Source organism: Sphaeramia orbicularis, chromosome 19 (genome assembly GCF_902148855.1).
Source record: "Sphaeramia orbicularis chromosome 19, fSphaOr1.1, whole genome shotgun sequence".
NCBI classification, from domain to species: Eukaryota; Metazoa; Chordata; class Actinopteri; order Kurtiformes; family Apogonidae; genus Sphaeramia; species Sphaeramia orbicularis.
Window position 1 is genome coordinate 32,541,890 of NC_043975.1, and position 15,948 is coordinate 32,557,837.

Below are 15,948 nucleotides of genomic sequence, written 5' to 3' on the forward strand. Positions count from 1 at the left end.
CCGGATATACTAAAATGTCAACTAAATAACCGTCCAAATTTAATAACAACCACCTTCTAATTAGCTAAACAATAATAAAATGAGCTTATTCAAAAATTGTTTTGACTGTGTTCTTTTTATTAAGTTGAGATAATCATGACAGATATTTCTTTTTTGGCAGTATATCAAATTTTATATGGAAAATAACAAATTGTATCTGTGTCTGAGAAAGCACTTTCAACTAAGTTACCCATTACAAAAACACCTCTGAAGGAAGTGTGTTAATTCCAGATCACATGACCTGCTTCACATGAAGTCATGTCCTCCTGGAAAGACGCCAAGGTATGTTCTTTCTCCTCTTTCTTAGTTATTTAATGTAAAGTAGTGTGTGAGTCAAGTGTGTATTTATCACACTCTTATGTCAACAGTGTTACTACAATATCTTTACAAATAACTTTTAATTTCAATTTTACTCAATTGTATATATGATATTTAGAAGAATCTTTCTGTAAAAATGCCATGTGGTGTTATGGTTATGTTTATTTTAGGCCTGAAAACAACAAAAATGTCAACTATACCTGTCAACTATGCTACCCTGTAAAGGAAACTCAAAAAGTCCCTCAATTATATATTGACCCATATTTCCCATATACTGGAAAGATTACGAAATCACCCCACCTATTGTAATAATAGTAGACACTGAATACATCTGATTAAATTATTTATATTGCTAATGTTCTCTATACATAATGTACATTCACTCACCACAGAGTTGAGGGTCTCGGTTATTGCTGACGATACGATTGGGCCCTTGGGTGGGATGGAGGATACCCCCCCAGGGCAGGGAACTGGTGTAGCACAGCTGTGAATTATTGTGCAACAGGACTAAACCGCCACTCACACTACGTAATGAACGCAACCCAAGAGATCGGATATGTAGATTCTGGATGGCCAGTGAAAAGACACCCCTAAAAAACAAGGACAGATATTGTGGAAATCAACCGTGGCTGAAAACAAATACCTGACCCAAACTTCAGCAGGTCTAAGAATGATTATCTTCTGAAATTAAAAGAAAACATAGTGGGTGTGTATAAGGCTGATTTAGTAAGGCAAGGATTAAAACAACAAGGCAGACAATTATGAAAACAACAACCCATAGAAGAGTGAACATAGTGATCTCACACATTACTTTGACCTAGTTTTAGACTGCAAAGGTAGACTGTCACTCTGTGCTGCAGTATACAGCAGATGCATTGGCTAATAATTAGTCTTTATAGCTTTGAATGTGAGCAAACTGCTTTAACTGACACAGAGATAAACAGAAGAAACTGAAACTGCCTTATATTACTTTCTATTTTATATAGCTATTAGGACAAAGTAGGAGTTTTTGGCCTCAACTTCATCTATATCCAAAAAACAGATTAAAACTCCTACAGCACTTGTAGTACATTGCATAGAATACCTTTAATAATGTCAGACCATGAGCCAAAACATATTCACATTTCTGATTAATAACATTGTTCTGTGCCTCTAGAGCTTTGACCTGCTGCAGTTAAAATGACAACTCAATGAAAAGCAGTTCAGTTAAATGTTTATGACATTACAGACCAGACAGATATGAAGGAAAGGCGTCTTACTTGTAGAGCATCCTCCCTCTGATCACCTTCAGGTTCTCAAACACACTTAGGTCAGTCCAGGTTTCTGGCCAGGCATCAATGTACAAATAACCTGTGGAGTAAAATCAGTCAGACATGTGTAAACCTGTGAAATGTGGAATCAGAGAAATCAGATTTGGGCCAGTTTTGAACATTCAGTTAGTCGTCTGCTCTTCAGTTCAGCTCAGTACCTGTGATCTCCTCCACGTTCCTGAAAGCTTTGAGTTGCTGGAGAGTCAGGCCTGATGTGTTGGTCGCAGGGTCGCTAAACATCAAAACATTTACAATTTAAGTGAAAATTCACCATCAGAAATAACAATAATTACTGTGCAAACATTATTATCATATCACTTTTAGATCCACCATAAAGATAATTTATCAAATCTTTTATTAAGCATCAAAAGAACATCCTGTGATTAAGAGCATCTATTATTACTCATGTCTATATGAAACTCCTGATGTGCTCCAATGGTGAACTCTAAATAAAGTGACTAGACATGAAATCTGGTACAGAGGCGCTATATATTTGACAACAGTCCAACTAGTGAGACTGATAGTAATAGTGGATTTGGCTCTGGTGCAGAACTTCTTCCTCATATACACAAAGTAATCATCCAACACTGTGGCTGCCAGTGTAAATATTTGGATATTTAGACAGGAGGGTTATGTCTCTGTGAATGACATGAGTCTGGGGCCTAAAGCTTCTTTCTGTGATTATTAATATGAACCTTTACATGACTTTGTTACTCAGAGATATGTAAATGGAAAATCACTCACCCTGCAAAGCTCTGAGGAAGGAAGGCCAGACTCCCAAAGATCTTCTTACAAGTGTTGAACTGCTCAACATTGGAAGACGTCACCATAGTGATGCCATGGTTGTCCATGACACCTAGGTTTTCCATACCCAAGCCATAACACACTGTAACATACAACACATGCATACTTACGCCCATATATGAATACATGTACATTAAGGTTTCATCAGCATATAAATATAAAATAGCATTACACTGCCTTAGAACAACAAGGATATGACCTGATTCACAAATTGTTTGAAGTGGTAGTTCAAGGAACAAACCTAAAATACACAGGAAGATACAACAGCCCTATCTTTTACCTCTAGCAATACTGAAGAATGATAAATGTAGTAACGCTTAAGTAATACCAAAAAATAGTTTCTATCTTTGAATAGCTTTCTTCCTCTTGCTGTTGATCACTGATGTGTAAGAGCCAATATATTTCATTTCATGTCAGAGAAAAATTACCCCCCCCCCCCCAAAAAAAAAAAAAAAAAAAAAAACCCTACAAATATGATATATAAGATTTTTGGCTTGTGAATGCACTGAACTGTACTACTTACAACTGAGGCTATACAGGAAAAAGTAAAACATGGGTGTTGTGGTGAGAAATATTCACCTACACCCCAGTTTAGTGTAGGTACACAGCATAAATATTATGATCCAGCTATCGCAAGGCATAACTGAGATTCAAGAGACAAACACCAGATGCAACAACAAGGAAGTACAGAAACAGGTCAGTTCACTTTGCACCATTGTCAGCATGCATACACCAGGACATGTAGTACAAATTAATCACTTGTACTGAAACACAATGTCACATACAAAGGTACACAAACAACAGCCACGTGCTGACACACAGTGAGTGATTTTGTCCCTACTGGACTTTTGGACATCTACTACATACATAAACATACTGAAATGCATATGCAGAAATGCAGAAATGCAGAAAACAACCAAAAACACACAATGATGCTGACCTTTCGGACAGTCTCCTTCACACTTTTCACATTTCTGTGTCTCACTTCCATCAGGCTGGGTGTTGATAACTTCCTGGTTGGCTTTAGGACAAACCAAAGTACAGGCCACATCCATAGCCAGGTAGTTATCTGCAGACAGGGAGACCAGGTGATCAAAGGGCATCTTTGGAGCAGGCAAAATGAACTACTTTATGATGACGAGATCAATATTGATAAATAATGTTAATATAACCTTTGGGAAAAGTTAGCTCAAATATTATCTTAAATACCTTTCGGATTTTTTCCCTTCCCTGCATTTACAGATTATTTTGCACAGATGTTTTTTTCTGGTTTTAATTCACAAGACAAGACCATTTCATTTAAACCTAAATATTTGACTTTTCTCTTTGGAAATTCTGCAAATATGGGAAATTTTTTAGTTTGGCCACTGAACAGCATATTGAGTTGTTTTGGTTTCCCTTTTTGGGAGGTGTCACTAACTAGTACAACAACAACTCACGGAACCCTACTGTATGTTGAGAGTTATGATCAGAAAATGTTATTTATTCATTTAAAGTTCTTACATGGACATGTCTTCACGCATGTGGCTCCAAAGCTGAACTTCTTGTTGGGGTTAGGTTTGGTCTGAAAGGTGACAGGGTCATAGATAGTAGGTGGAGGGCAGTTGTCCTTACAAACGCCACTGTCATTGAAGTGTCGACATGCCTGAGAAGACGAAGAACATGTTACACCAGACTGACAGAGCTGTGGGAAAGCAAAGAAAATACACAGATGAAAACAAAACTGATAATATCTGATGAATCTGGGTGTACGTACGAGGCAGTCTGAGTCTTTGGGTCCTGTGCATCCAGCAGCGCATTGCATGTGACAGCAGTCATTGGGCAGTCGACCTTTACACCGCTGACAGCCAGATGCACAGCTAATGCGGGTTACTTTAAAGGAAAATTAAATAACGACATGTTTCAACTGCTCTGGACATTTCCCAGTATAAACCAAATCGTGACAATGTCATACTGTGTACATGATGTTAACTCACAGGTTTGGCAGTCCTGAGTGGTTTCTCCCCAGCAGCCTTTCCCACATGCAGAGGCACAACTTGGACCTGTACCACATAATGAGTAAAAAAAGCATAAAACATATCCCACAGTTTTAGCAAGGGGAAAGAAAGCAATCTTTAAGCAAGTGTATTTCTACAACAGCTACTTCTCAGTTAAAGGTGGAGTAAGTAATTCTAATAAATTGTACTTTTCTGTCAAATTCGGCAAATATTGCTTCATGATCTGCTATTTCTGTTTGTTCTGTTCTGTGTGCACTGAAAGAAATCTGGTTCTGGCTCTGCAGATGAAGAAACCAAGGAACAGCAACAGTGGCTTGAAACTAAAGCCAGTATGGGGTACAGGGTGTCCACAAAGTCTCTTTACAATTTAAAAGATTTATTACAAAAGCAATTGATGAGATATGTTAATCCAGTGTTTTTCAACCTTGGGTCGGGACCCCACATGAGGTCACCTGGAATTCAAATGGGGTCGCCTGAAATTTCTGGTAATTGATGAAAAATAAAAACTTACTAATAAAAAATATATGGTGAGTTGACAGAGACAATCACAATACATAAAAGACATGTCAAACTCTGAAACTGAAGCACTGTGGTACTGTTCATCTTTCAAATGTTCATTGTGGTCAGTTTCAGATGCTGCAGCTCTTTCATAATTCATAGTTTGAGTTCTTGTTTGTTCAGTATTAATTGTCAGCCTTGTAAATACAAGCTGGACTGACTGCACATATCCTGGCCAAGGAAAATAAAATTCTCACTTTGTGCAGTAATCTACACCTAGCTTTTCCACCTCCGTCCATAATAATATACATTATTTAGACTACATGTCATCTAAAATTAATGTTTATTTGCAACATAGTATAGCAAACTATTATATGATCAAAAACAAATAACTTTTATTTATTTATTGATTTAATGACTTGATCTTTATGAATTTTTCCTTTACATATGAAAAAAGAGCAAAAAAAAAGAGCAAAATAACAGTAAAAAAAAAAAAAAAAAAAAAAAAACGCAAACCAAAAAAACAAAAAACAAAAACAAAAAATAAAAGCAAAAAAAAAAAAAAAAAGGTTTTAGGCCATACATGCTATACATTTCCACACTTTATGCCAGTTATCAATGCCAATATACTGAAGACATGTGGACAATCTCCGACCAGATGAAACATAAATAATAATAATAACAATAATAATAATAACGATGCCAATAATATACATATACATGGCTACAACAGTCATTACTTATCACTAAGTCCAGTTAACATTCTTGAGCTGGAAACGTCATTTACCTGTGTGGGAGAAGTAGCAGGCCCATTTGTCATTATAATCATCTACTCTATTTAACAGTCTATAAGATAATCTTTCAAATGCTGCCAATTGACCAAGAGAGATATACCACTGGGAGAAAGTTGGGGTTGATGGAGCCTTCCACTCCCTTACTCCCTTAAGAGTTTTCTCCCCAACATGATGGCAGTTTGTACCCACTGCGTAACAGAGGGGGGCAAAAAAACTCAAAACAGAAGGATCCCCTAGCACATAAAGCCTCCATCCATGATAATATACATTATTTAGACTAAATGTCATCTAAAATTAATGTTTATTTGCAACATTGTATAGCAAACTAGTACATGATCAAAAACAAATAACTTTTATTTTTAAAAAAAGTCTCCATTTTGAATGTCTGGGGTCGCCAGAAATTTGTGATGTTAAAATGGCGTCACGAACCACAAAAGGTTGAGAACCACTGTGTTAACCAGATGTGTTGGTTATCATAGTTTTCAATCACATTGTGGGATTATGCTCAATCAAATCATTGATCCATTTTTCTTCAACGAGAGATCAATTACTCCAGTTGTCTACTTTGACCTTTTGACTGAATATGTGACACCACAACTGGATGACCTTCAACCAACTATCATTTTCCAGGTAGATGGTAGAACCACCACATTGGGGTCTGCATGTTGGTGGGTTCCTAATTCGAACACTTCCAAACCGGTGGATTGGAAGGGATGGTCCAATTCCCTGACCACCTTCTTCACCAGATATCACTCCCCTGGACTACTTTCTATGGGGTTATGTTCAATATATCATGTATCAAACAAAGATCCAGGACATCAACGACCTCAAGTAAAAAAATCACTGATGCCATTGACACCATTGATGAGTCTATGCTACAGCCAACATGGCAAGAAATCCAGTACCATCTTGATGTGCTTCGTATAACTAGTGGTGCCCTTCTAGTGGTGGATTAAATGAGACAAAAAAAGATTTTATATCTGCTTTTCTTTTTGTAATAATTTTCACAGATTTATCTATTCATTTGCTTTTGTAATAAATTCGTTAAACTGCAAAGAGACTTTATGGACACTGTATTTTTAAGTGTGATACCACTGATAATCACTAGATGCCTCCAATAAGTGTGGCTCCACTAGAAAATATGAAGTTATATAAAGTTAATATGTTTTTTTCCAAGACATCATTACAGTCTCATTTGGTTTATATGGACATTGTGTGTAACAGTGGTCTTTATACCAATATTTAATGTAACTTTAATATCGGCCATGGGGCATTTAATCAGCAGTTGTGATTAACATCTTGCTTGTAAAGTCTGATTTTTGTAGATTCTCTTTATTGAATCTTTGCTCACTCCACTTTAAGTATGATCACCTGAAATGAAACAGTCAATTGTTCTCACATTTAGGGGCTCGAGACTGCAACAAGAGCTGCTTAACAGGACTGCTGGGCACCGACTGATCCAAGGTGTCCCTCCATACAATACTCTGAGGGTCTGGGAAGCACAGTTGGGGGTTGTCCCAAATATAGACCCCACCCAACAGGATCTCTATTGATGAGAAGCATAAGAGGAGTTGAACTTACAGCAGAATAACACAATACGTCAAAAGGTCTAATGGTGAAATATTTTTATTTTTAGAAGATTTTCTGACCGGTGAGGCTACGAAGTCGAAGAGTCCTGAGCCCCTGTCCTCTCAGAGTGTTGTTCAGCACAGCCAGGGCGTAGCTGGAGTTGTACAGCTGACTGCCTCGAATAATCCGGAGGTTGTCCAAAGGCACCAGACTCACGGACACGTGGGCTACCAGGACATAGCCCTGCACCTCCACAATCCCCTGGAGAAGAAGAACACAACCAGAGTCAGTTTCATTAGTTTTTAATTTGTATTTAGATTAGATTAGATTAGATTAGATAGAACTTTGTTGATCCTTTGGGCAAAACCCTCAAGAAACTGACAATAGCAGCACAAACACTGGATATACACACAAGAAATACTACAAGAAAATAGCAAAACAATAACTCTAAAAAAGAAAAACAGTATTGGAAAAAAAAAAGCAATTGTACATTGTAAAGAACTAGTAGAAACAACAAGTAGCAAGGTGGTAATAATAATAATAATAATAATAATAATAATAATAATAATAATTTTTATGTTACTTATGTTACTACTATCTTTAAAACTGGAGCAAAATGAAGCTGATTTTACCCTCAGATCTGTTTTGTTTCTCTTCCTGTTGAATTGTTCTTTGCATACATTGTATATCATATATACTGTAGCTTCATTTTAATAAGGTTAATTTCAGGTAGTCAACAACTCAACAACTAATATTATGCATCTTATTTCAAAGGAATAATACAAGACATTTCAACTTAAAGCAGGAACATAAGTCTTTTTAACTCCTCCATTCCCACAAGGATCGCCAGATCCATTTTGTATAAAATACATACAAACTTTAACAACAATAAACCTTTAGCAATGAACCTTGTTAGAAAGCTTAGATTCTGAGTCGCAAAGTTTATTTTGCAGTATTCCTCAGCACCAAAACATAACTAGTGAAAGAATGACCTGGATAGTGATCGAAGCTAATGGAACAAGTACAGTAGTTACGATAGCAGGTACTTTAGCCACACACTGAGCAATGTTCTGAAAATGGAACTTATAACCTTTCAAATGAGGTGTCATTGATTAATTTTGGCCTTGTGGTGTGGAACTTAAAATATGGTAAATAGGCAAAAATTAACACAAATTATGTGTGAAAGAACAGGTTAATACTGAGTGACTGTAAGCAGCCACTTTTACAAGGAACACCCAAACAAACCCTGTATATGTACATACCTGCAGAAAGGAGAGGTCAGGCTGTCCATGTAGGTGTGTGATCTCCAGGTTGCCGTGGACAACCTGGCACCCGGTGTACAGCAGCCTTAGGGTTTCATAATGATTTTCCAGGCTAGAGGGTAGGGCCAGCTTCATGTCAGTACCCAGGCACACTGCAACACAGATTACAGCATGATACCAACTTTAACCTACATTTTATATTCTATTAGGGTTGGCAATAGCAGGAGATGTTTTAAACAATATACGAAGATCTTCTTTCCATACTGATATAAAACACACAATAGTACCAAAAATACCAATGAAAATAAGGAAGAAGAGGCCTTAATAGGACATTTTCATGATATGATTAACCCTTTCATGCACAGTGGTCACTACAGTGGACACCTGTTCCACAGCTGTTCATTTGTATATGCATGGGTTTTGTTGTTTTAGTTCCGTATCAACCAACACAGTGGACGTTTATGCATCCTCCCAAACACTGCAGTTCATACAATTATTGTAACTTTGCTGCTCATGATAAACCTGTTCTGCAGTAACATGTTTTAGTGGAAATCAGTTGCTATTTGTTATTACACTGTAATTAATAGTTTTCTGAAACTTTTTTTTTTTTTTTTGCATATCTTCCTGAGACCAGCAATGCATTTTGTCCTCTGTAGGGGACAAAAATTTGACAGTTTTACTTAAAAAAGGCTGTGCATTACAAAGGACATTCCATTAAAAAATCAATCAATAAATAAAAATTATTTTAAAAATGTATCTGAAAAACTGTTGCATTATGCAGTTTCCAATCAAGACAATTTTTTAATGTAAAGCAGCTAAAACTGTTAAATCCCTGGGTCTCAGAGGATATTATCTCCATGAAATGAGTAATAACTAATATTAGAGTATGATAAAATGTGAGAAAACATTAGCGATTTAGCAATTAGCGGCATTAAAAATGTTTTTATTTCATAGTTTTCACGCAGTATATCACTTTCTGATCATGAGTTTTAAATACATGTTTCTTTGCTTCAAAAATTAAATGCATGGGGTCCAGCTGAGTGGACATTTTTGTGACTCCACGAAAAATAGGTTCATAAAAAAAAAAAAAAAATCATTTGCATTGTTTTTTTCATGCTTAAAGAGGAATAAAAACACTCAAGAAAAAAATATTGACTAAGGTTCTCATAATTCATGCATGAAAGGGTTAATATCTGGGCGACACGGTGGTGTAGTGGTTAGCACTGGTTAGTCTCACAGCAAGAAGATCCTGGTTTGATTCCAGTGCACCTTAAATCTAAATTGCGAATAGGTGTGGGTGAATTGTTGCTTTTGTGATGAACTGGTGACATGTCCAAGGTGTAGCCCCACTTCACCTGTTGGTATCCAGGATAGGCTCATATAGACTAATTAGTTTGGAAAATGAATTAATATTATGAGGTTTACTAAAATGGTGTATTAAATTTTCCTCAATTTTTTAAAAATCAAGGGGTAAGTACTGCCTGTGTGCATGTGTAATACCACTGATGACCACTAGATGCTTTTTCTACAATTCCGACTCCCATAGAATTACAGTGACCTCTTTCTAAACAACAGGACCTTAAAATGACTTAGTTAGGTTTGATAAAGTACCATTTTACTATCAGTAAACTACTGATTACCATTAGCTAACCCATCACCCCTTGCACTCGAGCAGCTCTAACGCCTTTGCTCAAAAATGGTCACCTCTGGCTCCCAATAAAGCCAACAGGGAGATAGCAAAAACACAAACTCCTGGTTTCAAAAACACTTCAAAACCCTCTAGCTCCACCCACTTGTTATGTACTAACTGTGACAAATAAGAATAAGCTGTAGAAGACCCTGTATTTTGGTGCAAGTTTACAAGGTTTTCTTCAATACAAATTAATAAGAAAGTTTATTATTTTTGTATATTTTGATAGATTGTGCATACAATTTTTTTTCAAGCAAAAGTCTAACTCTCAATAGTTCCATGTTCTCAAATGTGACTGATTTTTTTTCTGATTCACCGATTTTATAATGTCCTATTTCTACTATTTCCATTTAGCAAATATATTTTTGTGGTTTGGGCTTAGACATTTAAAGATTCAGGAGTGAGAATGGGGCATGACTGTGACACACTTTATTGATCATGTTGTCAAAGAGCTACCTGCACATTTATAATATACCTGTAAATCGGATAAAGATTAACATAAGTCTTGGCGTCATATTTATTATACAAAAGAAGCAGGCCAATATAAAGGTTCACTTCCTCCTACTCCTTTACAGACAAACAACATTAGAAACATGGGCATTTATGAGAATTTCCTGTAGTTTTAGTGTTCAGTTACTGGTTATTCTACTATCAAAGTACATCTAATCTCGTGATCTAATCTTAAGTAACTTGATATTGTCACCTGGTTTAAATTTCTCAGTGTTTCCTGATGTATAATTGTGCAAACTACACATAATTAATCTACGATGAAACAGCCCTGACTGAATATTTAGAGCTGAAGTGTTTTTTTTTTTTTTTACTGTTTACAACTGGTCTTGAATGTGTACACAAAAATACAAACCATATGCACTGCCCATGTCTGTCTATTAGCGTATAAGATATATTTTCCACTGGCAGCAGAGAGCAGAGATTCCCCACAGTGGGTCACACACAGTATTATATACAGGGGTCAAAAATGTTACAATTCACGGGGGCTCCTGGAGACACATAGCTCCCATGCTTTAGCAGACTGACTCAGTGGACAGTCCCCCCTCTCCTGAGGTTATAAATGACTTCCTCTGGCTTCTTTCCAGCAGACCCTTCAATAGCCAACCCACTTTTCCTGATTGAAGCCTCCAACCCCCACCCTCAACTCCTCTTGTGTCTCCTTTTGGTGAGAGGGACTCGGATGGATGTTCGGAGGAAGGGGGAAGTACTGGAGGAGTGTGATTTTCATGATAATCAGGTTCATCAAAGTTCAGCAGGTAGCATTTGTGTTCAGTATAAACTCTTTATCAAGAAATGCAGGTTTACCACGTGGAGAGACTCCTAATGACAGCTCAGAACCATCTTGACCCAAATTATAAGCACTGCAGCACCTCACCAAACACAGCAAAGAAGTATCAGATCACAAAATGTAAAAGAGGTCCACATTAAAATCTGACAGCCAGCTACTGCGGATCTCGCCACACCGAACGGGTCCATAATTAATAGTGTGCCAAAAATACACGCCGGCAACTTGGGTCAAGTATCAAACAAAATGACTAATCACTGCCTAATTCACCGATGTCATCATGGAAAATTGTTCGACACGTCAAGCCCAAAGAGGAGCCTTTATTCTCTTACTTTTATATTTTTTTTATATGACAGAATATCTAAAACAGAAACTGAAACAGAGTCTTTTAAATTCGCAAACACACACAAACAACAGAGACAGCTCCAGCTCTGAGGATTAGGTAAATGTGCCGTAACAGAAAGCACAACAGAGCAGATTTTCCATTTCTAAAAAAGTGTGTGTAAAGCCAGTTCTCAGCTTCCTCTCCTTTTATTCCCTCATTGTTTGCTCTCCAAAAGTCTCTCAGCAACGCCTGTGTGTATGCGTGGCCTTGTGAGGAGCTGCCCACCCCTTCCATCTCCATTGCCTAAAATACTCCCTAACTATCTTGCTCTCATATCCCTTGTGCCTCTTTATCTGCCCACTGTCATGCCACATTTCCCGTCTATCTTTTCACTCATTGCGTCTTACCTGGCTTAAACACCCCCCCCCCCTTTCTCTTCGAGTACAACGGTCATTGCTCAATTCTTTTTGGAGCTTTGGAAAATGTCATTTCACAGGAATGTGTGTCTTCACATATCTTGCACATGACACACTGTATGCATTTCACCAGTGGATGAGAAAACCAAGAGTTGCTGGGTTGCTCTTCAGTGTCTCCTTCAAAGACACGTCAGCCACCTGTGACCCCCGGGTCAAAAGGCCACCGCTGCATCTGACAGGTCACCTCGACACACACAACGATTGATCGCCAACAACAACCCACACACAGAGGCTCTGCTTTAGCAACCAATATTCAGGTTATTTGACATGAGCTGTGGGACTGACAATATACAGGGTGGGGAAGCAAAATTTACAATGAACATTTAGTTGTTTTTTCTCAGCAGGCACTACGTCAATTGTTTTGAAACCAAACATATATTGATGTCATAATCATACCTAACACTATTATCCATACCTTTTCAGAAACTTTTGCCCATATGAGTAATCAGGAAAGCAAACGTCAAAGAGTGTGTGATTTGCTGAATGCACTCGTCACACCAAAGGAGATTTCAAAAATAGTTGGAGTGTCCATAAAGACTGTTTATAATGTAAAGAAGAGAATGACTATGAGCAAAACTATTACGAGAAAATCTGGAAGATACTATTAAAGAAGAATGGGAGAAGTTGTCACCCAAATATTTGAGGAACACTTGCGCAAGTTTCAGGAAGCGTGTGAAGGTAGTTATCGAGAAAGAAGGAGGACACATAGAATAAAAACATTTTCTATTATGTAAATTTTCTTGTGGCAAATAAATTCTCATGACTTTCAATAAACTAATTGGTCATACACTGTCTTTCAATCCCTGCCTCAAAATATTGTAAATTTTGCTTCCCCACCCTGTAAATGCTATGAAAATATTCCAAGTGTTTGACACACTAAAAACTAACATCAGGTTTTTTTTTAAGATACTGTAGGTCTACAGTTTTTGCAGCTGGCCTTGTTGATAACAGTATTTTGGCATAGGTCAGTACTTCTGTGTGTTTCTCTAAAAGAGGCCCCCTACTTTATTGTCTAATCTCCTTATTTTGACTGTTTATTCCAGTATTACAGGGCCAGTATGTGAGATTCATGGGGATTTAGGAGGATTTACTTCATAATTAGATATTCATTAGCATACAATCACAGGAAAATGGATTACAAGGAGCTGTTTATGTCTACGGAGGATCTCCCATATACATATACACACACACACACACACACTATACATATATATATATATATATATATATATATATATATATATACACACACACACACACACACACACACACACACACACACATATATATATATATATATATATATATATATATATATATATATATATATATATATATATATATATATATATATATATATATGGTAGCTATAAACTGACTTCCTCTTCTTGATTTTTTCTGTTTCATAACAGGTGGCATCCAGCGTTAAGGGTGTTATGTGTGAGGGAAGACTAGAGTTGATATGACGTTAACTTAAAAAGCCCAGAACAGACAAAACAAACACTTGTAAGATAATGAGACACTTCCTCATTTTTTGTAGCCACTGCAGGTGAGCATGAAGGACGATTCAACTACAAATTAAATGTCACAAAATATCACACGTTGAGCCTTTAGATTAGATTAGACTTTATTGATCCACACAACTAACTAACTAAGAGGTTTATGTTAAAAGGGTAACATTATTATTCCTGTAAGGATAAAGTGTCTGCATTTTACCCACTTTAGTGCACACAGTACCTTAGCATTAGCATTAGCCTTTAGCAGTAGCACTTAGCACATTAGGGGCAGTGAACTACCACTGAAGGAGCTCGGGGACCAACTTCAGACCTTAAACAACACCTTGGTCAAAAACACCAACAGGAGAATTAGCCTAAATAAACATGTTTTAAATGTGGTGGGAAATGGAGGAGACATAAAAGAAAGAAGGAAAGGAAACAGGAAAACACAACACAGAAACCTCTTGCTGTGAGGTGGACATGCTAACCACTACACCACTGCACCGCCCAAAGTGTCCAACATACAAGTCCCCCCACCCCCATCGCTGTTTTTAGCACTTACTTGTAATCAAAGCTTAAATGCTGCAGCACATTTTGTTGCATTACAGAAATTAGATTCAGCTCACGCTTAAATTGTTTGAACTTTGCCGACCAAAACTGGAGTTTCATCACTGTGTGGTTTGCATGGTTGACCACAGCTGCTTGTCAACCTAATGGTGCACACTGTGTATAAACGGAGCTGCGTTTTTCATATCATGATAATGATGAAGTAGGAAACTATTAATGAGGTGTCACAAATAACTAGAAAATTGTGGTTTGCCTGCTTCGTTCATGCACAATTAAACTGATGTTTACGTGACACTGCATTGATTGTATTACTCTTCCTACATTCACTGTCATATAATAACCCCTTTGGATATAAATCAAATCTAAAAATCTTTACACTTTAGCTTTTTTGTCCGGTTGTACCTTAATATTCTACCACAATAGCTTATTTAGAAATCTTTAAGTTAAAAGTGACATTGCTATTGCAGTAAATCCTGTGTTACCACACTTCGTGCCATCGATTTGCTATCAGCTGCTGGTGAGTAACTGAGTTCATTGTACATTCACTGTAATAACATTCTGTACATGTCTTTCCAGTGAAGAGCAGGGAACGCCTATCTACTTACTCCTTTAAAGCATGCTGGCTCAGTGATTAAAATCTAAATGCACACTAAAATGTTGGAACACATAGTTTGACAGTGATGTTGACAGTGAATACAAAAATATGTCACCTCTCAAGTAGTGAGGGCTATCTCTAGTATTCTAATAATGTTCAATAATGTTAAATCAACATTTCTACTGCCTGAGGCCAATATTGTCTAATAGTTTATCTGATCAATATTCCAAACAAAATATGACCATATAAGAAAAGCAATATGTTCTCACATTATGTTGTACTGATATTCCAAGTTCTCAAAACCAGGGGGGCATCACATACCAGAACACAATTAGAACTACAAAACCACCAGTGAATCAACACTATGTATCCACAGACTGTATCACTTACTGAATAAAGGATAAAGTTTATTGTTCACATATATCTGCATTACGGTATCATCAAGTTTTCTTTTTCAAACTAAAACTCATAGCCACTTATTTTGACAGTCGGTCAAAATAACACTGTGTCTACTAATGTTCGTATGCTGCATGAGCTGATAGTTTACATTATAGCTCTGTTAGCTTAGCTCTGTTTTTAGAAATAAAACAGCCACAGTAAAACCGCAAACCACATTCATTTTCTGTACGGTTTGTGTTGTCTGTAGCTGCACTAAAGATCTGTTTGGAATCGAACAAACAACGTCAAAACTGTCACAGTTTAGTCTGAGCCGTGGATCAACAAACGTCAACAAGATACTAATATTAAGAGTGATATACTTTCATAAACCTCACAGTCAAACTCAGTGTAGAAGGAACTCTGCCATTTCAGCATCAAACTCCATTCTTTTCATTTAGAGCTGTATCCACTGGTGAAAACAACGACAGCACCTCCAGCTTTTATTACTGTGTCACTTTCGTTGACTCCTAAAGTTG

At 37.0% G+C, this 15,948-nt stretch overlaps 1 protein-coding gene across 2 annotated transcripts in view; it reads right to left on the reverse strand.

The window, feature by feature from the left end:
• Positions 1-15,948, reverse strand: part of erbb2 (erb-b2 receptor tyrosine kinase 2) — a 40,882-nt gene that overhangs the window by 17,530 nt on the left and 7,404 nt on the right. For both annotated transcript variants that reach the window (XM_030122066.1, XM_030122067.1), the window contains exons 2-12: positions 8,592-8,743; positions 7,410-7,590; positions 7,160-7,306; positions 4,448-4,513; positions 4,228-4,343; positions 3,975-4,116; positions 3,412-3,540; positions 2,412-2,553; positions 1,826-1,899; positions 1,617-1,707; positions 745-947 (exon numbers count right to left, since the gene is read on the reverse strand). In XM_030122066.1, coding sequence (XP_029977926.1) covers positions 745-947; positions 1,617-1,707; positions 1,826-1,899; positions 2,412-2,553; positions 3,412-3,540; positions 3,975-4,116; positions 4,228-4,343; positions 4,448-4,513; positions 7,160-7,306; positions 7,410-7,590; positions 8,592-8,743 — 1,443 coding nt within the window. The remainder of the gene's footprint in view (positions 1-744; positions 948-1,616; positions 1,708-1,825; positions 1,900-2,411; positions 2,554-3,411; positions 3,541-3,974; positions 4,117-4,227; positions 4,344-4,447; positions 4,514-7,159; positions 7,307-7,409; positions 7,591-8,591; positions 8,744-15,948) is intronic.